Below are 26,112 nucleotides of genomic sequence, written 5' to 3' on the forward strand. Positions count from 1 at the left end.
CAACATAATAAAAAGAAAAACAACTTCGAAAGACTTTAATCAGTGCCATGACCAACCGTGTCTACAGAGGATATATGGTAAAGCATGTTACCTACCTCCTGACGGAGACAATTAGATTCAAGGAAAAAAAAAAGCCATATATTTGAGGGCACCTCCACTATGTCTATTTGTTTCACTTGACCATGCTTATTTGTTACAAGGATTTTATTTTCTTTCTCTGTGTATTTAACTGGAGGGGGCGGGGGGTGGCTAGTGTTAAGAGTAAAAGAAGAAGTTAACAATAGTGATACAAAAAAAAAAAAAAGAATGAGCCATTCAAGCATTTTTTAAATGCACAAAGAGAACAGAAGTAAGTTCAGAAGGAAAAAGACAAGCAGGACAGGTTTGAAAGGGAAATAATTTACTATACTTTCTTTTTTAAAAATGCAAAAGGTATGAAGTGGAGTTAGGTTGCATATACAGAAATGCTCTATTTTTGGTGTTTAAGTTCAGAATAAAAAAATGAAATTTAAAACAAACAAACAAAAAAAAGACATAGGCCTCTAGGAAGGAATTGTAAAGCACTTACCACAGTGCCTGGCATATGGTAGGCAATAAATGAAAGCTTATCCCTTCCCCCCACCCCCATTCTAGTAAGCCTATAACATGTCTATATATACTAGTTCCTTGTCAAGGACTTATTCCTTGTAGAAGCAAATTAGAAAAGAAACAGATGTTCAATGAACATATACAGACAATTTTTTTTTTACTTCTGCCTGCTTATCATTAGTAGATGAAGGAAATGCATTCATTTACAAAAGAAAAAAAAAACTTGTTAAATGGCAACAGAGCCAAGAGATAATTTATTGATTGATTAAAAATACCACTGAATTCCAAAATGACAAACAGAAGTTGAATACATTGTATAATTACAGACAGAAGTTGAAGATACCATAAGAGCAGAGGCCTGAATCTTACTCACAAAGATCACCTCTCTTGTCTGGAACGCACTCTGTCCCCTCTACAGCCCTGCCATTTGAAATCTCTCTTTCCCCAAGGGCCACATCTTCCTTGGGTGCCAAATACTCTATGAAGCCTTTCCTGATTCCCTCAGTTGAGAGTGACCTCCCCATTATCAATCTTTCTAGCCCACTCAGACCAAATGTCTCCATTGTCCCTCTCACACTCTACCTTTCATACTACTCGATTGCATACATGTCTTAAGCTCTTGGCTAGGCTGTATGTCCTTGAGATTAGGGGCTGCCATTTTTCATCTTTGGATCTATCACTGACTTAGTTACTTAAAAGTCGAAGAGTTGTAGTTCAACTTTGAAAATGCCAACATTTTTGACCCACCATTCTTTTTTCAGAAATCCTACTCTATTCTTTTCCCCCTCCAATATCAAGGAGAAAACCTTGGTTTTTTAAGTTCACCTGTATCCACAGAAAATCAGTGAGATAAGACAGGACTTGCTACTTTATTATCTCCTTCTTGAGCTAGATAACATTTATAACAATTTTCAATCCTTCAAGCACAAAATGCTAGGCTATTGTTATTATGTAGGCTGGTCAGCACCAGGCACAATTCATACTTATTAATATAGAATTGGAAGAGACCTTACCGGTGATTTAACCTTATACCCAGACCTCACCTGATGCACAAATCATTTCTACAATATCCTCAATAAGAGACCATCCCTTACATAGGTAATGCCTCCAAAAAAGGAAACCTGACTTCACACAGCAGTTCAGATTACTTTTGGATAGCTCCAATTTTACCTTACTGAGCTGAAATCTGCCAGGGAGATGTCTCAGACCCACCCCAAACCCCACCCCCTCTTAGAATATAGAAGTCCAACACAGCCTAGCTACATAAAGTGATATACACTGGAACCTTTCCAGAATGTGCACAACTTTAAGGAGATTAACCCTCAACCCTACTGGAGGGAAAAGGAAAGTATTTATTGTACAAGCTAGTTTGAACAGGGGAAACAAAAATTTACCTCAAGGATAGGGAATCTGTAGCCTTGAGTCCACATGTGGCCTTCTAGGTCCTTGGGGACAGACTTTTGACTGAGTCCAAGTTTTACAGAACAAATCCCTTTATTAAGGGGATTTGTTCTGTGAAGTTTGAATTCAAAGGGTCGTACTTGAGGCCACAGGTTCCCCATCCCTGGTTTACCCTAAGTGAACACCCAGATAAGATGAGGCTGGGTAAATACAGCTATATTCTATTTTCTACACAAGCCTGCTTTCTGTACATAACATAATACAATAGAATTTCTAATAATTGGAGCATAATTTTTTCCTGTCTGCATAATCAAAAAACTTACAGATGTAAAAAAAAAGCACCACTTCCAATTTGGGATAAGTAGAGGGGAAAAAGTTAAACTAAGTTCTCTTTGCTCTATTTAACAGAGTAGGATGTATGAGTATTTCTTAAAAAAAAAAAACCTGAAGAAATGTGTATATTGTGTCATGTCAAGGTCATTTTACTTTTAAAATAATTTTGCACATTATTTTCTACATGTCTTAGATATTAAAATCCAATATCTTTTCTTAATTGCTATGCAAGGAAAAAGTCATCTGGGGCTTTAATTTTCTGTCTTACAGACCACAGAGTAATGCTTACATTAAAAGTCACAAAGTGTCTAAAGATAATTTCATATAGTTCAAAGTTTCAAGTCACCAAAGAATATAAGACTACCTTCATCACGTGCATATACATGCACAGAATTTCTTCATTTTATATTCAGAACATAAGATCTCAAAAGCTTAAATAATGAATAACAGCATACAAAAAAAGCCAATAAATCTACAAGGAAAAGGAAAAAAACTCCAAATAAGTTCTGTAAAATAGAAGGACCAAACCTCTACTTTATTTTACATCATTTGCTACAAAACGCCTCAACACTACAACTCCATCTTCTCTTTTGGTTATAAAGAAATCCTAAAATCTGTAGGGAACAAGTTTTAGCCTCTTCACTATTTCATATAACCAACTGTATTATTTTGAAGAACAGTACTCCACAACACACAGACTTTTTTAGAAGGGGGAATGATGCCTATAAAGATGAAGATTAAAAAATAAAGCACACACAAATAAGAAACTCATGCCCAAAGCTCAAAGACATTTTGTATTCTATGAAAATGAGGGAAAGTGTTTATTCTGCAAATTCCCTACCAACAGGATAAAAAGCAATGCCATCTGTATTTGTTTCATGTGAGAGAGTTTTCGTTGATCTAAAGATCTGGAAAACCATCAGCCCCTACCCCACCAATCCACCAACCCCATGAAAGAACAAACATCTGTTTGACAAACTAAGAAAACTGACAAACACAGTAAGCTTTAAAGCACCCTGATGAAACTTCAGCAGGCTAACCACCAGTTATAAAAATAACCTTCCCCCCTTCTCATACTAGTGTTATATACTATGCCAGCTGTGATGTGCCAATCTGGGACATTGAATACCAAGAATCGCTGTGTAAAAGCAGCTGTACCCACTTTTAGAAAGTCCCCAGATGCCTGATAGTGCTGAGGCTAAGATTTGAACATTCCCCAGATCCAGCATTTCCACTGGAGGACAATAACAGGTTGGATATTTCTAATGCTTGGTCTCCTTGAGAAACTATCTCGACCTAAGAAAAATGAAACAAAAGGAAAACTTAAAAGTCACAAGTATTCATGGGTAAAAAACAAAGTCAGCCACCTTATAACTCATGTTATAATGCTAGATGGTATAAAGGGAGGAGAGACAGAACCCCCATAGGATTGTGATTGATTCCTTAGGTCCTTTTTAGCCAATGAAGTAGCATTTAATTCTGATACAGAGACAAAAAGGAAAATTAAACACTTGAGCCTTTGAGGACAATGACATTTCTCCAGCCTTATAAACTCCTCAAACACAAATTAGATTTCCCTTGATTTTTCTTAGTGACATTTCATTAAGCCAGCATAAACACGAATTTTTTTTCTTCGTGAAAACTATTCCACAGGAATCACTCTTTGAAGACAGGCAGCAGAGTATGGTAGAAAAGATCGTTGGATTTGGAGTTCAGGAGATTAGGCTGAAATCTTAGTTCTGGCAAGTATTAGCTACGTGCAACAAAGCAGGTTACCAGCTTCTAACACATTGGAAATGCTATATAAATTTATTATTTATTATTATTATTATAGAAAAAGAAAGGAAAGAAAGATGTTCCTCCAACTCTGCGTATTCCCATGAACACGACAGAGGTGCAGTCCAAATAATACTATAATTACAGACAGAAACTTGTTTGAATGACCAGACCCAAAAAGCAGTCATTAATCATTCAATGTCAACTTGGAAGGCGATCTCCAGTGGAGTACACCAGATATCTGTGCTTTGTCGTTGTCGTTCAATCAAGCCTTACTCTGTGGACTCCATGAACCATCCTGTCTGTGGGGTTTTCTTGGCAAAGATCTTGGAGTGGTTTGCCATTTCCTTCTCCATCAGATTAAGGCAAACAGAGGTTAAGCGGCTTGCCCCATGATCACACAGTAGATGTCAGAGGCTGGATCTGAACTCAGGTCTCTCTAACTTCAGACCCAGCATTCTTAACCACTGAGTAGCCTAGCTCCCTTTACCTATGCTTAGCTCTATGCTAATGTGTTTATTCATTACTTAAATAAAGGCCTAGTTGACATGCTTATCAATTTTGTACCTGATGCAAAACTAGGAGGCATGGCTATTGTGATAGCAATTCAGGATCTGAAGGGATCATGGACACTGAAATTCTCAAGTACAAGATGGGGGAGGAAGGGCCAAAAAGCAGTCTATTTGGCTGTTTCAGACAATATAAATCAACAGGTTTAAAAAGCCAATAATATCCTATATTGCATTAAAAGATATACAGTGGGGGCAGCTAGGCAGCGCATTGAGTAGAGCGCCAGCCCTGGAGTCAGGAGGACCTGAGTTCAAATTTGGCCTCAGATACTTGACACACTTACTAGCTGTGTGACCTTGGGGAGGTCACTTAACCCCAATTGCCCTGCCTTCCCTTCTCAAAAAAAAAAAAGATACACCGTGTCCAGGGTGTGAAACCCAATAATCCCACTCCCCTCTCCCCTAGCTAGACCACACATGGAGTATTGTATTAATTCTAGTCACCATATTTTGGGAAGGATATGGATAAGCTGGAGATCATTCTAGGAGTGCAGACAAAAATTGTAAAGGGCCATAAGACTGTGCTGTGCCATGTGAAAATAAGTTGAATGGAGCTTGAAGAAAAGACCTGGATGTGGAAAGGGGTTAAGAGAGATATGTGATAATTGTATTCAAATAAATGAAAGGTTATCACCTAGACTAGGGACCGGGACTGCTCCACTTGTCCCTAGAGGGAGAAACTTGGAACAAAAGGTAAAAATTTCAGAGGTAAATGCTGGATTGATGTAAGAAAGAACTTCTGACGGCAGTAAGAGCAATCCAAAAGAGGGCTGTGCTTCCTTGGGAGGAACACTTCTGCATTATTAGACACAGGTCTGGAAATAAAGGCTGGATGACCACGTGTCAGGTATGTTTCTCCCCACTCCCCCCAGGCAATCAGGGCTAAGTGACTTATCCAGGCTCACACAACTATTACGTGTCAGAGGTCATATTTGAACTCCAGACTCCAGGAGCCAATGCTCTATCCGCTAGACCACCTAGGTACCCCCAGGTATGTTTTCAAAAGGATTCTTGTTCATCTGCTAGTGGTTCATATGCTTGGACTAAACAGCCATTGTTGTCCCTTCAAACTTTCAGATTCTATGGCTCTGAAACAGCAAAATTCTCCCAAGAAGCACAGGTCCGTTTCCATGAAGCTACGGGTCAAGGTCAAGACCACCGGTCAAGACCACTGGCTCACACGGGTGCCTGTGTTTCCAAAATCAAGAAAATGGGCTGCTCCAGAGAGAGATTAGAGTTTGTTGGACCAGCAGAGTCTAGAATTCTACAAGTAAAACTTCCTGAGGCCTCCCACTCACTCATCAGTTATCATATAAGCCTCCCAACCCTGGAATTCCTCCAAGCTACTCTGCTCTATCTTTTCTCCCCATCAATGAAAGGATTAGCAGGGTCAGTTATACTCACTGACTCCACTTTCTCACCTCCCACTCAATTCTCTGCCCATGGTAATCTGACATCAAACCTTGATTGAAACTGCTCTCCCAAAGTTGATCTCTTAACTGTGTGAGATGAATGGCCTTTTCTAAGTTTCAATTTGACTCTCAACTTTGTCCAACTTTTGACACCATAGACCTCTCCTTCTTCCAGGGTCCTTGATCCACCTTTGGCTGCCATGACACTGCTCAGCTTTGATTCTCCTGGGTGGCTAATCCTGCTCAATGCCCTTTGCTGAATAAATGATCCATCTTTTGAACATTGTGGGAGCATCCCTCAAAGTTGTGAACTTGGAAAGCAATCTGGAATTATGCCCCAAAGAGTTATTAAACTGCCTACACCCTTTTGACCCCGCAATACCACTACTAGGTCTACTTCTAAAGATGAGGGAAAAAGGGAAAAACCTCTAGGTTCTAAAATGTTGAGAGCAGCTCTCTTTGTTGTGGCAAAGAACTGGAAAGGGCAGGGATGCCCATCAATTGGGGAATGACTGTACAAGTTGTAGTATATGACTGTGCTGGAATACTACTGCGCTATCAGAAATGATGAGCTCAATGATCTTAGAAAAACATGGAAGACTTGCCAAAACAACGAAGAGCAAAATGAGCAGAACCAAGAGAACACTGGATACAGCAACAAGACTCTTTTAAGAACAACTTTGCACTACTAAGTCATTTTGACTACTATAAATGCCCAAATTAACCATAAAGGACATATGAAGGAAGAGGCCATCTATATCCAGAGAAAGAAATGATAAATAGAAGTATGTATAGAATGATTTTACATATATATAAATATTTGTGTCTAATGGTAGCCATCTCTGGGGAGGGTAGTGGAGGGATTAAAAAAAGGAAAAGAATTTACATAATTTTATTATACATTTAAAAGAAATAGCAAGTTGTAATAGATTTGCAGTTTTATGTGCAATCTTTTTTATTATACTATGTTATGGAAATGTTTGTCTTATTCCATAAATTAAAAATAAAATAAATCATTTTTTTAAAGTTCTGTCCTGAACTCTATGTCTACCGCTATCTCTTTTTCATTAGCTCCTTTAGGTTCAATGGCCTCTGTGCAGATGACTCCCAAATCTATATATCCAAGTCCTAATCTCCCTCCTGAACTTCAGTCCAACATCATCAACTCCCTACTGAATATCTACACCTGGCTATCCCATCAGCCTCGCAAATTCATTTAATCCAAAATAGAACTCACCATCTCTTTCCCCCAAAACCCTTCCCACTTCTATGGAGGACACCACCATGAATGATGCTGCTACTCTCTCAGGTTCACTATCTCTGAACTAACCTGAACTCTTTCTTCTCCATCATCTACCACATCCAATCAATAACCAATCTTGTTGACTCCATGACTCTAGCACCCCTCTTACCCCTTTCCCTTCTCTCCACTCAAACAGGTCATTACCCTAATTTAAGCCCTCATCATCTCTTACCTGGACCACTGCAATACCCTTCTATTTGTTCTCCCTTTAATCCAGCCCCCACAACTGCAAAATCAATATTCCTAAGACACATGCCTCACCATGCAGTTCCAGTGGTTCCCTATTGCATCCAGGATCAAATGCAAGTGCCTCCATTTGGCAATTATAACCCACCTTTCCAGACCTTGAAATTATTCATATGAATATTACATATCATTGCCAAAGTTCACGTCCTCTATGTTCCAGCCAAACTGGCACAGCAGCTGTTTCCCAAACCAAACCCAACTTGCCATATGTTGTTCTCAGATCCCTGCACTTTTTCAGAGGGCCTCCTCTTCCTCTACCTCTCCAGGCTCAGCTCATGTGTCACCTCCTATGGAAAGCCTTTCCAGATCTCTCTCGTAGTTGGTACTTTCTCCCTCCAGAAACTGCATTTTATCTATCTCCGTACATGTTATCCTTCCTCTACCCCACCCCCATGTAAGTTCCCTAAGGATGACTGATTCTTTTTTCTCTATATCCCAAGCCTGTAGCAGAACACTTCTGAATATGGTAAAAAATTTACATAGTTTTATTATATATTTAAAAGGAACAGCAAGTTGTACATAATAGATTTGCAGTTTCACATGCAAACATCTTTGTTATTACTATATTATGGAAATACTTGTTTTATTCCATAAATTAAAAATTAAATAAAATGTTCTTTAAAAGAATATAGTGGGCACATAATAGATATTTGTTGAATTGACTTGAATTGAGTAAGGAGTATAGTCTGAGATGTACCCATATCAGATAGGGGCTCTGGAGTTCCCAGTGAAGTCCCTTTGGATTCAGAGATCCAGAATCCCAGCAAAGGAAACCTTATAGCCAAACATTTGTGTTGTAATAAGAGCCACTGGCATGTGGCACCCTTGCAAGTTATGAGGTTGTCTTTTTTTTTCCCTACCCCGAAAAGGATCCCTAACAGCTTCTTCAATGCATTTTTTTTCCCATGTGGGTACAAGACCAATGTTCTCTAAGCTGTGGCAGAAGTGCTATGGATGAGCTGGCAAAGTTTCTGGTAACTGCCTCCAATTCCCTAAAATCTAGAATCATCTTATAATTAGTATCACATTCCTGAAACAATTTTCTATTCTCCCAATTAGTAGAGATACACCAACAGGGGAAAAGACACATTCCAGTAAAGAAGAAGGAATTCTGGATCAATTTTTCTAAGTATCTGAGAAGAAAAAAAAGAGAAATCAGGATGGGGTTAGGGGAAAGCATTCTAAACTCTATCTAGGCAAAAATTCAAATCACATGTAAATGCATATTCAGACACACTCCCAACCCTTCTGTTTTTGACATCTGAATGTGACTCCTGGGAAAACCATAATAACAGGTGTTTATTAGTCACTCAAGTTATCATGGAAAGTGCTTCTCCTCCCCATGACATGCAGTTCTACATACACCATCATGGAGCCTGGCCTTTTTCTGCAACTCTGAGGTCTTCCAAGGGGTCTTAAAGACTAATTCTTGGAAATCACCCTTCCCTGGGGGTGATCTGCTTGCAGTGAATGAGGATCTCATTTTTTATCACCCTTCATATTTATCACATTTTGCAAGGCCCATTGGGAAAAGAGTCATCTAGGATCATAACAACATCTGTTAGCTGACAATAGCACTAAAGTTCTCTTGTCTCTCTTTTTTTTCCATAGGAAAGGCAGAAAGGAGGCGTCTCCTCGGTGTTCCCATGATGTCATTACAATTGTTGAGCAAGGCGTTGTTCATGTATCAGTACTATTGGGCATTTTTTTTTCACCTAAATGATGTACATTTTATTAAAGTTCCAGACATTTAACTGCCATTAGAAAGGATTTCAAAACTTCAGAGTAACCCTCATATTATTCATCCCTCAGTGAAACCTGACACTTAAGAGTGTGGTGCCTACCTAGCACATAGTAGGCACACAGCTTAGCACAGTGCCTGGCACATAATAAGCACTTAATAAATGTTTGTTGATTGATTGAAAACAAATCCATCCACATAAATAAAATTAGTATTTGGTCCCTTCCTCCTTAATTCTCATCTTTCTCTTCATAAAAAACAAAACTGTAAAACACTCTAAATAAATTGAATGGCTAATTCTCTGAGCTACTTATATCAGACTCAGAGCTCCAGGGTATGCTGTTTGGAGTGAGATAAGATGCTAAGAGAGACAGAACAAACTGGGGGAGAAAAAAGGAAAGGGAAGGAAGAAAAAGAAAAGTCACCCAAAATGACAGGATGCCTTGGGCTTGTTTATTTAAAGAAAGAAAAATGATCTCAATCCCTGCAGACAGGAACTTCGTGTGATGAGAGGACAACAGAAGCGCATGATGAGAAGGCCAGCTTCCTAAATCATTCCTTCAACTAATACTCTTTAACTAGAAGCCAAGCATAGCATAGCTCCTGAAGTGCCCAATCACTGCCTATCACCAGGCAACTATTTTATAAACTACTTTTTTTAACCACCTGAAAATAAATAAATAAATAGACCAACCATTTTACTTCCTGACAGCATGAGGGATAGCAACAAGGTCTATTTACTCTTCATCAGGCCAAGGAATTCCACGCCAGCCTGGCACCTGTGTAGCAGACTCTCAGATCTACTGGAAAGCCTGTCACAGAGCAGTATAATAAATGGTGTGACAGTGTCAGGGAAAGACAGTGCCTGCTGTTAGAAGGGAATGGTGAGGATGGGCAGGTAACTTCACTCAGGATCATGAGATCCTAGATCTCAAGCTGTATGAGACCTCAGCTATCACAGGCCAGAAGAAAAGGAAATGAGGCAGGGTACTCCTCAAAGAGTAAGAAGTGAGATACAAGAAGTGAGAAGGCTGGATTCTAGGACAAGTAAATTTGGGATTATCCACAAGGCAAGCCCTAAATTCAAGAAGGCAATCCCCCAAATTTAGTGGAATCAACTTTCTCTGGATAGTAGGCCAGATTCTAGAATCACAATACCTAGGAAATCCACCACATCACACCCCCAGCTAGAGGACTGGAGCTCAGGAATGTCATGGTCTAGGAAATCTCTCAAGCAACATAGGATGAGTACAGCACATCTACTTCTGACATGCAACATCACTCCTTCAACAAGTGATTATTAAGTGCCTAGGGGACCATCTCCAGTTGTCCTGATCCCTATCTGGCCCCTGGATCCAGATGGCTCTGGATGACAGAGTGAGACTGGTAACCTTGCCCAGCTCTCCCTTACTTAAATCCAATTCAATTGCAAGTCTGGTATCATCTTCCTGATGTCATGGTCCTCTTTGAGAAGGAGGAACAAACAACATTAAGCACCTACCAAGTGCTAGGTATGGTGCTTAGGACTAGGAACAAAGATGCAAAATGAAACAGTCTCTAACCTGATAGAATTTGCATTCTACTGAGGGGATGTAACAGTGTAAGATAAGGAAATACAAAATACAAAGTCCATTCCACTGTAAGCTCCTTGAGGACAAGGACTGTCTTTTTCTCCTTTTTGAATCCTCCTAGCACACAGCAGGTGCTTAATAAATGTTTATTAATTGATTGATTTCAATGAGTAGGGAAATAGAATATGAGGAGATAGTTGAGATGTCTCTAAAGCTGCTGTCAACATCTGTGTTCTCAGGATCTCTCAGGTGGAAAAGAAAAGTGAAAAAGCATTCTGATGCTTGTTCAAAGGTTTTGTTGGTGTTTTTGTTTTCAACTGGGGAAGGTGGGAGGGGAAATAAATGGTCATTAAAAAAAATTTTAATTTAAAAAATGGATTCCCTTTTAAAAGCCAGCAGAGAAGGGTAAATCCAACCACAAATCTGTCCTTTCCAAGAGTGAAGACAACTTACTTCAAAGTTAAGGGTAGCCAGTTATTGAGACTTAATTAGGTTATTCTTCTCAACAAGGTGAAAAGGAGAGGTTTCACTATCCTGGGAGAAGCAAAGTCCCTATAGAAGAAAGGCTCATTAGCTGGCAAGCTCATCAGATCTCCCACAAAGCCTCCTGGCCCCCATTGACTGAGGAACTCATGTGATCCAATCCCTAATTCAAGTCTGTGCTTGCTGTTCATTCTGCATCATTTTATGGAAGTCTTCCTATATTTATTCGTATCTGTCATATTTTATTCACAGAATCACCTTTCATGACATCCACACACCACAATTTGTTCAGCAATCCCCAACTGTCTTTGCTTTTATATTTCTATGAATTTTTTTTGCACAGCCAAGACTGTATTATAAGAATATTAGTGAGAGGAGAAATAAAATCTAACAGTGGAATTACTGGGTCAAAGGATATGAATAGTTTTGTGTTGAAGGTCTTATTTTATAATACATACTGCCTTCCCAAAAGACTGCACTAATTCCCAGCTCTACCAGTCCTGTAGTAGCGTACCTGTTTCTCCACAGCCCCCAAAATGAATTTTCTATTTTTCACTTTGGAGAAGCAAAGTGACATAATGGATAGGATGCTGGAGAGTCAGGACTCACATTCCGCCTCTGACACTTAGTGACCCTGGAAAAATCAAAGGTTAACTAACCTCTCTGTCCATTCATTTTTGCCCATCTGTAAAATGAGACCTTTTGGCTTGAGACCCTCTAAAATCCCTTCCAGCTCTAGCACAATGAGTTTATGATTAAATGGGCATCAGGTGGTAAATCAGAGTGGCCTCAATCTGAATTTTTCTGGTTATGTGAGAGCTTGAACAACTTTTCAGGTGTTTATTGATAAATTCGTCTCTTAGAAAAACATGGACAGACTTGTACAAAATAGTGAAGTGAAATGAGCAGAACCAAGAGAACGCTGTGTAACAGCAATATTGTTTTTTTAATCAATTTATTTTTAGTTGTCAACATTCACTTTCATAAGATTCTGAGTTCTAAATTTTCCCCTCTCCCCTCCCCAAGATGGTGTGCCATCTGATACAGGCTCTACATATACAGTCATATTGAACATATTTTCACATTAGTCATATTGTAAAGAAGGATTAGAACCAATGGGAGGAACCACAAGAAAGAAGAAATAAAAAAACAAAAGAGAGAGAGAGAGTAAACAGTATGCTTCAATCTGCATTCTGACTCCATAGTTCTTTTTGTGGATGTGGATAGTATTTTCCATCATGATTCTTCTGGAGTTGTCTTAGATCCTTGCATTGCTGAGAAAAGCTAAGTCTATCAAAGTTAGTCATCACACAATGTTGAACAGCAACATTGTTTTAAGAGCAACTTTGATCAAATAAGTCGAAATGCTTGTTTTATTCCACTAATTACAAAGAAAATTAAAAATTTTTAAAAAGAATTCCCTATTTATGTCCTTCAAGAAATTATCTTCTGGAGAATAGCTCTTAGCTCCTTTGATTTTCACAGTTCTTCATTATTAGGCCCTATCCTATCTGTCCAAACCCATCTTCCAACTGTTTTGTCAGGAGTCAGACTGGGACTCTTAGTGTTCTCCACAGAAACCATACTAATTCCCAACTTTTCCCCCTACTTAGAATATCTTCCCGCCTGTCCAAATTCAACCTCTCTTCAAGACCCAAGTGAAGACTCAGCTTTTCTACAAGGCCCTCGCTCTCTTCTTTCCTTCTCTAAAGACCTGTAGCACTTGGAGTCGGCATCACTCCATCAGGCACTTCATCCCATATTGTCGTAGTGTTCTCTCATTTTTCATATTCCTATTCTCAAATTAAACTGTCAGCTGTTTGAAGGAAAATAGGATCATAGATTTAGAGGTGGAAGAGACTTTAGAAATTGTCTATTTCAACCACCTCATTACTATACAGAAAAGCAGAAGGACCGGACAAGGTAAGTGAAGTGGCAGGGTGCTCAGGACTCGAAATTCCATCGTTCTTTGCACTGTTTCACATTCTATCTCAGGGCAAGACTCTAATTTACACTTCTGGTACATATATTAGTAGCATGCTCTACTGGAGAAAGAACCAAAATGAGGCTCAGGAAGCCAAAGGCCGAGATGGACCCCTGAGGCTTCAGTGCAACGCCATCTCTATGAGAGGAACATGTAACGAAACACCTGTGAGGCACAGGTAAAACCCATCTAACATTAATTCATTTTACAGAAACACAAAGTAAAAAAAATCACAGTAAATAAAGCTACAGAGATCAATTAGTTCCATAGGAACCAGGCCCTAAATGTTATAATGGCAATTAAATTATCGAATAATGTTATGGCAAGGCTGCAACTTCATAGTTGATTTTAGTCACAATGTGTTAATAATGTGATTTAGAAATGGTACTCTTTGGTCAGGGCAATCTTATACAGACAGGTTGTATCTATACTAGACTGGAAGCTATTTAAAGGCAGGGACCATGACTAACCTCTCCATACTTCTTCCAGTATTTAGCATGCTGCATTACACATGGTAGACACTTGTTAAATAGTAAAGTCTACATTCAGCTATCAAGTACAATTTTGGACTATGAGGTCAAATCTATTTCCAGGCATAATTTTGAGCTCCTCACTGGACACATGTAGGGAGAACTTAACAGAGCTTCTCCACATGCTTGTTTATTCAATAATTTAATTTGATTCAATAAACATTTATTAAGCACCTACTATGTGCCAGATACTGTGCTAAGTGTTTGTTTAAAATCTCATCAGTATATTTTTTTAATGTCATACCTTTAACATTTCAATCAAATACAATCAAGTTGAAGTGCTGATATAGAAATATAATACCTTCTTAGGAGTTGCTGGTTTAGAACAAACCAACAAACAGCATCCCTTCCTCTTGGGTTGTCTGCAAATGCAGCAGCATCATATTTTAAAAATTATAATTCTTCTCAATAAATGAAGTATAGACCTATAGCTACAAAAAGTACTTTAGTCTATTATTTCTTAATCATAACATAGCTAAAAGTAAATTTCCAAATGATTGAAATGGAAAACTATTTGGTTCATCCTACTACTGTGTCTTTAATATTCTCAAGTACTAGTCACCCATTAAAATAAAAATTTACAAAGTAATACTTTAAGAAAAAAAAATCAGTGCTGACTAGAGGCAAAAATAACTTTACAAATCCACATTTAGATAAGGGCTGTTCCAGTTGACAAAGAATAAGTTTAAGATATTTTTTACAGTGTGTTACTTATAAAGTAACAACAAAAATGCAATTAAGTCCTTCTCCCCTTCTCTTTTACTATTTTGTTTATGAGGAAAATTGTTCCCTACATAGATTCAAAGTAGATTATTTGGAGAAAGCAGTATGTTTAAAGATTAAGCAGTAGAAGGGGAAAAAAGTCTGCAAAAAACTTGTCATGAGATTGAAGTAGGTCAGAATGGTTTTAAATTCAACCAATCAATGGATTACTTATTAAGTATCTACCACATGCTAGGCACCCTGTTGTTCATCCTTCATTTAGAAGAGGACCAACGACATTGTGGTGTGATGTCTTGACTTCCAAGCAAACTGGATTTAAGTGAGGCAGAGCTGCACAAAGGCATCAGCCTCACTCTCTCTTCCAGTCATTAAAGTCCAGTGGCAAGAAAAAAGTCAGGGTCACTGGCAATAGCCCAAGATGCAGTGCATGGCTTTGGTGTCTTCAATGTTTGACCAAACTCAAAGCCGTCCACAGTGCCTGCTTCAGCCTCCTTCATGGCTGGACAGTATACTAAAAAGCAGAGACACCACCCTGCTGATAAAGGTCCACTTAGTCAAAGCCATGGTTTTCCAGTTGCAATGAATTGCTGTAAGAGTTAGACTATAAGGAAAGCTGAGGGTGCAGAACTGACACTTTCATATTGTGGTGCTGGAGAAGAATTTTGGACAGCAAGGAGATCAAAAGCAGTCAACATTTAAAGAAATTAATTCAGGCCATTCACAGGAAAGTCTAATACTGAAGCTGAAGCTTACATACTTTGGTCACATGATGAGAAGACATAGGAAGACACTGGAAAAGACACGCAAAAAAAGACAAGGGGATGGCAGAGGATGGGTCAGATGGTGTCATGGAAACAACAAACATGAACTTGAACAGACTTCTTCGATAGTAGAGGACAGAATAGCCTGGCACACTATGGTCCACGGGGTCACAAAGAGTCAGACACAACTGAACAATAAGAAGGAACTTTTGGGGGAAAAAACCTGAACTGAAGGATGTCATCAGTGAAATGTAAGAGCAAAAAAATATGAGTTGGTTATGTGGCAGTAGCAAGTGATAAAAGTTCAATAATCCAAGCGCTCCACTGGTACCCTTAAGATAAAAAGCAAGGAAACCCACTGCTGCTGAGCCTACCCTTACCCCTCTGTGAAGGGATCTTAAGAGAGGACGTGGAAAAGAATATAGTGCGATGGACAGTCATGGAGAGGTTTTAATCTAAGTAAGCCATTGGAGAAAACATCCGCAGCAAGAAGGTCGTGGATCCTTTTGAGTCTGTTCTCATGGGCACAATAGAGAAAGAAAATTTTTTTGCTAAAACCATCCTAGAAAATAGTTTTTAGATGAGAAAAAGTTCCAGTCAAGGTTTCCCTGAAGTATGCCACATCAATACGTGATTTCATCTTGTTTCTTCCCCCATCCTGAAGTTCAAAAGCTATTGAGACAGAATTCACTGCAAGAGGACCTTGCGCTTCAAAATTTTGCCCTCAGTAACAGTCATGGAATTTTACCTCAGCCAAACTGAACTGAATATCCTTCCTCACACACAAAACCTTCCAACTTTGTGTCACTCATTTTTTTCCCTAAAGATTTTTCCATTTCACAGCTTTTTCCTATGTCATTCAGGATTTTACTAGCGGGAAGAGGGGGATGACCTTCTCAAATACTTTAAAACAAGCATTGTTTTGGGGTTTTTTTTTCTGTTAGTTTTCTCCTTTGACATTACCTCTTTAATTATAATACCCGCAGATGAAATTCTGGGTATTTTTCCACTGAGAACATATACGTCAATATTTCCAATGATCTGTGATTTCACTGGGTGTAGACAGTTTCTCTAAAAACATAAATCATAACCCTTTTAGTGGTTTCTTGAGTTTCTACAGCCAAAAACAAGCTGGTACCTAGTGACCAAGTTTCTCATGCTATACCCCTATAACATGGGCTGGGCAGGTTCAGATCCCATGATAATAGAGACAGTCTATCATATCACTAATGTAGACCTGAAGCTTGTCTAGCTTGGTAAGGCGTGAAACAGTATGTGTTCCACTAGCATGGAATCATGCTAGGTTCACAGCACCACACAATGAGGCATCAGAAGAAACACATCAGGCGGTTGTAACAACAATTCTACTTGCCACTACTGTGACTGCGTAAGGCCAATAACACCAGGGCACAGGAGGGCTACTACCATGGGTTCTTTGATCTAAGCAAAGCAACTTTAAGGGGTTTACAACCTCAGTTTAATTAAACATACATATATCATTCACTTAGTTCAGGGGGAAAAGTCAGCACCCTGAACTTCAGGGAAAATAAAAACAGAAACTGCAAGCAGAAGTTATATAAACAGAGCAAATAAACACAAATCAGCAGACAGGGCTTCTAGCTGTCTGGCCAAGACATTACATACATAGTTACCAGAGAGAGAAGCACCAACATCTGGGTTTTTCTAAGCCAGGGGGGCTCCTTAATGGCTACCCAGAGTCTCCACACTCTTTCAATGAGGGAGCCCCAACAAAATGCTAACCTCAGAGTATATACACACTTTTTCAGGATCAGAGCCCTTCACATCTCTCAAGGGCTTCACACGTTTCACACCTCTCATGACTAGCAAAAGGGTGTGGGCCTTCTGACAAACAAAGGCAAGACTCAATCAAAGGCACTTGATTGCCTTAGTGCTGAGAAGCACCCAAAAAGAAAGAAACAATGAAGATGTCCCACTTTGCTTGACATTACAGTGGTAGAGCAGATGACATGTTGAACTTGTAGTCAGAAAGACCCAAGGTCAAATCCTAAGGCATGAATTAGCTGTGTGACCCTGAGCAAGTCACTTAATTTCTCTCAAACTGAGCTTCCTCATCTATAAAATTTGGATAACAAGATCACCTACTCATAGGATTGTTCCAATGAAGTAAGATAGGTATAGTACTCTGCACATTTTAAGCACTATATAAATATTCTTTAGTGTATTAAAACCTACTGACCTTTTGCTTCAAATATACAAGGAGGACTTTTCCAGCCCACGTCTTTAAGCAAATAGCCCCCAAAAACTATCAGTCAAAAGATGGTACTTTGTAAGAGGAGGGGGGCGGGAAAACCTTCCACCATTAAATTAGGCTCAAAATGAACCTGGACAATGATCCAGCAATAAAATTCAGCCAACAACCAACACACGCGCGCACGCGCACACACACACACACACACACGTTATTTGATTTAATCCTCCATCATGAGAGTCTCACTAAAGCATAAGGTCTTAGCCTCTTCACACGTGAGCCAAAATTCTTCCAGGTCACAAAACAGCCTTCTGCAAATTAACCAGCTTTCAGACTATGAGCCTGGATATCTAAGACCATCAAACTGCTCTCCTCTATGAGCACACCTTTTGACTGAACTTAACAACTGACTTGCCCCAGGTAAAATTCTCTAAGGAAAGAATGTTCTCCATGGAAATCAAAGAGCCACAAGGAAATAGTTCCAGAGGGCTGGATGTGTGTGCATTTTAGTGAAATGAGTGATGGACTTAAGAGTCAAATGAAGAAAGATAGATCGAAATCCTATCTCAGCATTTATTGGTTCTGTGTGACTGTCGGTGGACAAGTTACTTAACCTTTCTAAGCCTCAGTGTCTTCATCTGTAAAATGGAGATACTATTACCTATAGTGTTACCCACCTGGCAGTGTAATCATGAGAATCAAATAAAATCATGCGTAGAAGTTTTAAAATTTTTAAAACACAGGGCAACTAGGTGGAGCAGTGAGTAGAGCACTGGCCCTGGAGTCAGGAGGACCTCAGTTCAAATCCGGCCTCAGACTCTTGACACACTTACTAGCTGTGTGACCTCGGGGAAGTCACTTAACCGCAATTGCCCTGCCTTCCCCTCCTCCAAAAAAATAAAAAAAAATAAAAAATTTTAGAACACTATTACATAAAGTGCTTCTAAAAACTAAAGCGCTATATAAATGTCAGCTATTACCATTAGGGTCAAAGGTCAAGAGGACTAACTGGACTTAAACAAGGGGTCACTCAGAAGCGATGTTCCTTCACCCCAAAATCAAGAAGTAAAATAAGTAATAACACCAAAGGTATATGACACCATCCTGGGCCTCGAGAAGCTTGTTTACACTCTCATGGGAAAGATAAACAAAACAAATGAAGTATATAAGGGAAAATATGATCAACTATCAGAATATGTGACACAGACAATAAATACTGTACAAATTCAGAAAAGAGACAGCATTATAGGGTAGACTATCCAGGAAAGATTTCGGAGAGGTGTCCATTTCATAAGATACCTGTGCTTTTAGCAAAAGAACAACGGCGGCTAGGCGGTGCCATAGTACATAGAGTGCTGCGCCTGGAGCCAGAAAGACTCGTCCTCCTGAGTTCAAATCAGACTTCAGATACTTTCTAGCTGTGTGACCTTGGACAAGTCACTTAACCCTGTTTGCCTCAGTTTCTTCATCTGTAAAATGAGCTGGAGAAAGAAATGGCAAACTACTCCAGTATCTTTACCAAGAAAACTCCAAATGCAATCATGAAAAGTTGGACATGACTAAAAAACCAACCCAACAACAATGAAATGGTTAACTTATAAAATTTCATTTCACCACCTAAACTTGCCCCTCTCCCCATCAGCAGAGGAATAGAAGCAAAAAAGCCGAAAGAGGGAAATTGGTAAGATAAGGCACAAGTAATTCTCATGCTAAGGTTCCACTTTTGAAGCATGAGGTACAAGCAAGGGTACTCATGGTATTCAAAGTTTTAGCAGACAGCAAATAATAACAATAACTGGCATTTTATAGTACTTAAAGGTTTACATCCATTATCTTCTTTCACTGGACCCTTAAACAAGGTTCTTCTTCTTATTCCAGCCTCTTTACATCAGATATCCTCAATATTTGATTGATTTCTTAACTTCATTCTGACCAAAGGCCATTCTGAAATCACTGGCACAACTGAATAGGGCCTACCTTAAGGCACCTGTCAAAATGACTGAAGGCGATGGAGGAGGAGATGCAGGAGATGGAGGAGACAGAATGGCATGCTATCATCTCTACATGAAAATGGGAACGATAACCTCCTGAAAATGATCTCCATGTATCTGAGATCTTGCTAAGATCCATCTAGACACATATTTGGTTAGTATACAGAAAGGCTTTTAACACACATGGCAAAACCTCATATGGTTAAACGTGGAATGTATGCTTCTCCTCCAGATTTACCCATCAATGGGAAAGCCAGTTCCACTTACCCTGTGTCCCCAACCCCCCAGCTTCATTCCCATACTATAAGCCACTCATTTGGAATTCAGCAGCTACCAAAAAAATGGAAACAAAGAGAAGCCCATTGATTAGGAAATAGCTGAAAAAAATATGCTACATGAAATGTCAAAGAATATTAGCATTTTCTTAGTAACAGCAAACATGATGAGTTCAGAAAAACACAAGAAGACATACATAAACTAAGAGAACAAAGGAAGAAGAACCAAAGGATCACTGTACACAATGAATACAATAATGTAAACGAAAATAGCACAGAAAGGCAACTCATTCTGATTAATTGTAATGACCAATTTCAATCCCAGAAGTTGGGGACAAGTAGGGAATGCAACAGTCCACATAGGGTCAGATGCCGTTAGCCGTCCCAAGGAAGGTTCAATGAGGAAGTATGGGGGCTGGGAAATAGCAAGCAATGACTGATATAAAAGCAATAGGTGTCAATAAAGCTTTTTTTCTTTTAATTCTGTAGCTGTAATCACCAACTGATCATGAATATCAACTGACAATGCACCTTCAAGGGCTGCCAAAGGCTTGCAATCTTGCCTTGTCCCACCTAGCACTGACTGTAATCAGGGAAGGCCGCTGCCAGATGTCCGGGATGGCAGCTCCATTATGTTCAGTCAGCCAAGTGTAGGCAGAGCCAGGAGAACCAAGCTGTTGGGAGCACAAGCCTAATCCTGCCCACTCTGCTGCAAATAGCCAATACTTCTGGCTCTGCCCATCTGGAGTCCATGATGATAAATCAGTCTCCAGGCTGACTCCTAGGCAAGAAGTACCAGCCCCACCTCCTATCCCAACCCTCTCAAAGACTGGGACCTCACAGTTCTCCAATCACGTGACTGTATTGTGTAACAGCAGCCCATGTATACAAACAACTCAGACTATTTAAATGTCATTGTCAGAAAGATGCATTATAGTCTAATTTGCATATCCATTCATGGATCACTACTTCCTCTATTTATCCAGCCAAAAAGGTTTTATTCCTATCCCTTGGCTCTCCAAAGACGACAGTGAAGAAAACTTAAATCTTGATTATAACCAAAAGTTATAAAAGTCCTCAAAACCCTACAGATGTAAAGAATTAGAATGAATGACAAATGACACATGTTCATTCTGGTACTTACATCAGTCATTTAATACTTTACTGATCACTAAATGCTGGATTATCTCAAAGGTTAGACACATACAAGCATTTCTTCATTGCCAAGTAACATTAAAAATTCAATCTTGGAGAGCTAAAGTGGCCTACTAATTTAGTTGCTCCCTCCCAAACTCACTCTCTCTCTCTCTCTCTCTCTCTCTCTCTCTCTGTTTCTTATTTGAATTGAACCAAACCCAACCTGAGAGAAGAAAATAATCCCACATGGGGTGGGGTGGGATTAGGGAATGATCAAACCAAGTGTTCCGCTTGAGGCACTAATTTCTCCACCCATGTGAAAATTGAATTGGGTCACAAACAAACCTCCTAAGGATAAGTAAAGAGTTGGAAAAAGTCCTTACACCCATGTAGACAGAGTCTAGCCTTTCCCAAAACCCTAGCAGCCCAGTCACAAATGTGAATCATTAAGGAACTATGAGACAAACAGCACTGGTTCTGAAGTCTGAGGACATGAGTTCAAATTCCATTTCTGACAACAGAGGTGTAATCTAAGGGCAAGTCACTTAAATGTTCTTGGGTCTCAATTTCATTATCTGTAAATGTAAATTAATGAAGGATTATTTTAAAAATGGGGTGGAAATCACATACCTACTATAAAACACTTCTAGTCTAAACAATGCAGCCCAGGAGGATTCTCTTAGCAAGAAATGATACATATGTTTCTATTCACTAAAGTTCCTCTGAATCCTGGGCCAAAAATAGTCAAGTATATGATCGTTCCTATTGTTTGTCACTGTTTAGCATAGAATGCATCGAGTATGCACATCTTTATCTTAAAATATTACAGGGTAATTTTATATGCTTTAATATAGCAGAAGTTATTGTATGAGTTCACATGACTAAAACTTTCCTCTAATCCAAAAATAATGTTATTGTGTTTTAGTAATATGCAGCTTATAACTTCATTTCTATCCCAAGATACCCTTTGTTTGTAGCTGAGATGATGTCAGGAAAGTTTTAATTTATGTTTTTACACTAGAATTTGGGATTTATAACACTTTTTTTCCAAACTAGCCACAACTGGGGAAGTCTGAAGATCCTAAGCAAGGTCAATGTTGACTGACCTTTTCTTTTCTGAGCTGCCTTTCTTCTCCTAAAACCCATAGTAAAATATTCAACCTGCTCCCAGAGCTATTAAAAGTTGCTGGAAGTGTCGCTGAGCAACACTATCTGTACCCACATCAACCTCGCCTATTCTAAGTCTGACTCCCATTTGGAATCCGACCTTTGCCAGCCGTGGTAAAAGATAGCCCACAGTTCCCTTGCCAGGTTTCCTGCCCAGTAAAGTATTCCTCAAAAAGGCAGGACTGCACAGCCTCAGAGAGTCCTCATTAATGAGTTATCTCTACTGGAATTTCTTCCCTGGGCTGGTTTTCTAATTTTTTTTCAAGTATCAGTATTAAGAATAAATATTCTCTAGCCGACATATACAAAGTAGAAGGGCTGCGAGATGTAGGCAAAAATCAAAACATTGTTTATTATTAACCTATTCCACATAGGGAAGCATTCTTAGGAAATGGTGAAATTCCTGACCAGAAACAGCCGGTGGGAACCTAGCACTAAGAGAACCACGTAAAAACAAAGCCGTAATAATGAGGATGTAGCAGGAGAACAATGCAGCTACTAGAGAAGATGAGATCGTCTGAAGATAACAATACCCCCAGGAGTTACTCTAGCAGTTATATTACTATATTAGCCTAGGAAGCTTTGTTCAAAGGGCAGGGCTCGCCAAAACCATCTGTTAGGGCTCTTGGGTTAATTCTGGTTTGCAGACTCAGCATTAACATTTCAAGATTGTTAACCACTACAAACCAACTATGGCAGATTCTTTTTTCCCCCTCTGGTAGCAGCTTATTATACCCTTGTGAAGTGAAGATACCCTTTCAATGAAATGGAGATGCTGTAAATGAAAGGAGATATGCTCTTTTAATAATGTACACAGGGTTCAAAAGAAAAGTCCCACAACCAGGTATGGTGCATTTACAAAGTCTTTAATTCTACTAACAAGTCCAGTTTTAGTTTTCATATCTTAGTAGACATAAATACGCAGATCAAGGACAACACAGAGGCAGCCAAGGATGGGCCTCCACAGGAGTTTATGTACATAGCCGAAGGAAATGTGACAAAAATCAAGTGCTCCCTCCCCACCCCCGAAAAACAAACCTACTCTTTTAACTGAAGAACCAGAGCAAAATCTGATAATTACCTGCTTCAAGATATTACTCAATCTGAATTACACCTCACTTAAAAGGCAGCTGCACCAGTTTTATTTCTATATAAAGAAACATGGTACAGACCATTTACCACAATAATGCCATGGATACTCTCAAAGTGTGTTTTTGCCCCAACTTAAGAGATTTTTTTTTAAACCTAGGAAGTTAAATAATTTAAGTTAAAGCATCTGGATACTTTATCCAGATGTCTACTAACCCAGTTATTACAGGTGCTTCACATGTGTCTCAAACAAATGTGGCAGCCACTGCTGCCAGTAATAAAGAGTATTTATCAAAACAGGAATTTTCTTTAGTTGAGTGTCAAAAAATAAAAATGAAAGGCCACATAAAAGCCTTTGGTACTAGACTTTCTTCTTCCCTCCCTCCCAGCAAGAACTGTGAATGCCAGCATTGTTTGGTGTAAATGCTTTGGCTTTCTAGCAATCTTAAAAACCAAAAAAGATTCTAGAAATTACACATACTGAATATTAAGTTCTATTTAAAAAATAAAAGCTGCTTCTAAAGTCAGCTGTGTAGAAGGTAAGCCTTTTGAGGGCAAGTACTGTCCATGTTCTGTATTTGCTGTATTCCCAGCACCTACAATAAATGCTTGTGAACTGATAGAAATAGAAGTAAAAGCGGAGGATTTTACACGAAGGAATAAAGGTTTAATTGGGCATATCTGTAAGGGACATCGGTTCTAATGTCTTTAGGTCCAACATGCATTTGGGTAGTTGGAAGGAAGTCTACAGAGAACCCAATACAATAGTAATATCCTAGGACATAAGTATATGTATGTGACTTTGCGTAGAAAGGAGGTTAGCAGGCTAGAACTCTGAAATGCTTAATCACTGTTCAAACCCCAATCAGTGACAAATGAGAACTGTGCATTTCACCTCATGTCAACTAATTAAGGGAAGCAGCAGCATCGACAATTGTGCATCTTTTAAAAACCTAAAAAACTAATAGTTTTACAACCCCAAAAGCTGTTAAAAATAATAACAAACAACTAATTATATTATCTCCAGTACAAAGGTTCTCCTTTTACTTTTCACTCCCAAAAGGGGGGGGGGAGGGGTCCTCTTGCATATCCTCTAAAAGGGCTATTTCAGGCATTCCAAACTTGAGGTCTACATCATCTGATATTCATCGTGAATCAGAATAACCCAATTCAAGTGGGTCAGAGCCTCCTAGATTAGGAATGAGTGATTCTACGGATTTCTCCGGCCTACCACCTTATTCAGTAAGAAGTGAAAAAAATGACAATCGAGCAAAAATTCTGGATTCTTGGCACAACTAAATTCCACCTCTAGTAACACAGGGGAAAAAGGGCGCTCCAAACCCCTTGCCACCTTCTCCCCCTTTACTTTTGCGACCTAGGGTCTACAGGTATTCTGCTGCCTCAGACTGTAGAGCCATATCCGTCCTTAGAGCCTCAGTTTGGGTCACTGCGTCCCTTAAATACAACATAGGAAGGTAGAGAAAGGCTTCTATAGTTGGGGTCCTCTCTCTTCTCCCCGCCTACCCCCGGTCCTCAGCACCTAGCGTCAGCCTCTTGCTGTAGACTACAGCGAGGAGTAGACAGATTTTGGAAATCTTGGTGGATCTTTGGAAATCTGGTTGGCTCTCAGCCAACACCTCCAATGCAAAGGATGTGCACCAAACCAATGAATCTGCGGGTCCTCTCTTCCTGCGGCGCTTTCTCGATCGCGCAGAGAAAGGCACGGCTCAGAGCACGGAAATCTGCTGGAGCTGAGATTTCCAGGCTCGGGAGACAGTACCGGTTTCCCTCCCCCTCCGCCCGCTACAATTACAGTGCACCCCCCTCCCCTCCCCATTCAGGTGTCCTTCCGCAGGAGACTCCCCCTGCCAACATGACAGCGAAGTCGCAGCGCGGGAGCTCTGGGCGACCCGGAGCTGCTTCCCCACGCCCGCACGGATGATGATGTCCGGCTCCAGCCCGGCTGCCTGTTCCTCCACTCCCCCAGCCTGACCAGGGGCGGGCGGGCACCTACCTCGATCCACTTCTGCGCCTCGTGGAAGGCGGGCTCCGGGGGAGGGTCGTGCTGCAGCTCTTCCAGACCCAAGCCAAGACTAGCCATTTGCAAACGCCCCGGGTCCTCTGCAGACTCGGCCGCCGCTGAAGATGGGAGAATGGACGCAGGGGTCGTTCGGCGCCCCCCTTCCCTCCCTATCCTGACCCAGGGCAGGTCCTAGCAAGCTGGAGGGAGAGGTTAGAGGCCGCCACCGCCGCCTCCACAACCGCCACCACCGCCGCTGCCGCCGCCGCCGGCTGACTGCCAACACCGCCCCGGGAGACCTGGCGAGGGGGCGGGGGCGGCCTGGGGGAGGGGGTGGGAGGGCACACGCTGCTGCAGCGGCACTTCCCAGCGCCGGCTGCGCTCCGCCGGGGTGAGCGGGGTCCCCGCTGGGAGGCAGCGACGCAGCTCCTGCTCCCCACCTTCTCTCGCTCCTCCTCCTCCTCTTCCTCCTCCTCCCCCCACCCCCACCGCCTAAAAATAAACAAGCGGCGCTACTGCGGTGCCCACCCCCCGGCCTCCTTTCCTCCTCCTCTAGCGGAGGTCACCCGCCTCCAAAGCCCGCACCGGCCTGGGCAAGGGCGAAGGAGAACCGCGGGACCGGCCCCGCACCTGGGAAGAGCGGGGCGCACACCCGGGCGTGCTACAGTTTTGCGGCTGTGGGCGGGCGGCCTCCGCCGGGGGACACGGAGAAGTGACAGTGTCCGCCTGCATCTGCAGGACAGAGCCAGCTGCGTCCCACTCTCCCACGGCCTCTCGGGGCT

General features: G+C 40.6%; 1 protein-coding gene across 2 annotated transcripts in view; it reads right to left on the reverse strand.

The window, feature by feature from the left end:
- Positions 1–25,567, reverse strand: part of LIMCH1 (LIM and calponin homology domains 1) — a 366,296-nt gene extending 340,729 nt beyond the window's left edge. The window contains exon 1 of one of the 2 annotated variants that reach the window (XM_036762932.1): positions 25,325–25,567. In XM_036762932.1, coding sequence (XP_036618827.1) covers positions 25,325–25,411 — 87 coding nt within the window. In that variant the 5' untranslated portion in view covers positions 25,412–25,567. The remainder of the gene's footprint in view (positions 1–25,324) is intronic. The other variant, XM_036762933.1, reaches the window with a different exon arrangement.
- Between the last annotated feature and the right edge of the window lie 545 nt (positions 25,568–26,112).

The sequence above is a fragment of the Trichosurus vulpecula genome, chromosome 6 (genome assembly GCF_011100635.1).
Source record: "Trichosurus vulpecula isolate mTriVul1 chromosome 6, mTriVul1.pri, whole genome shotgun sequence".
Lineage (NCBI taxonomy): Eukaryota > Metazoa > Chordata > Mammalia > Diprotodontia > Phalangeridae > Trichosurus > Trichosurus vulpecula.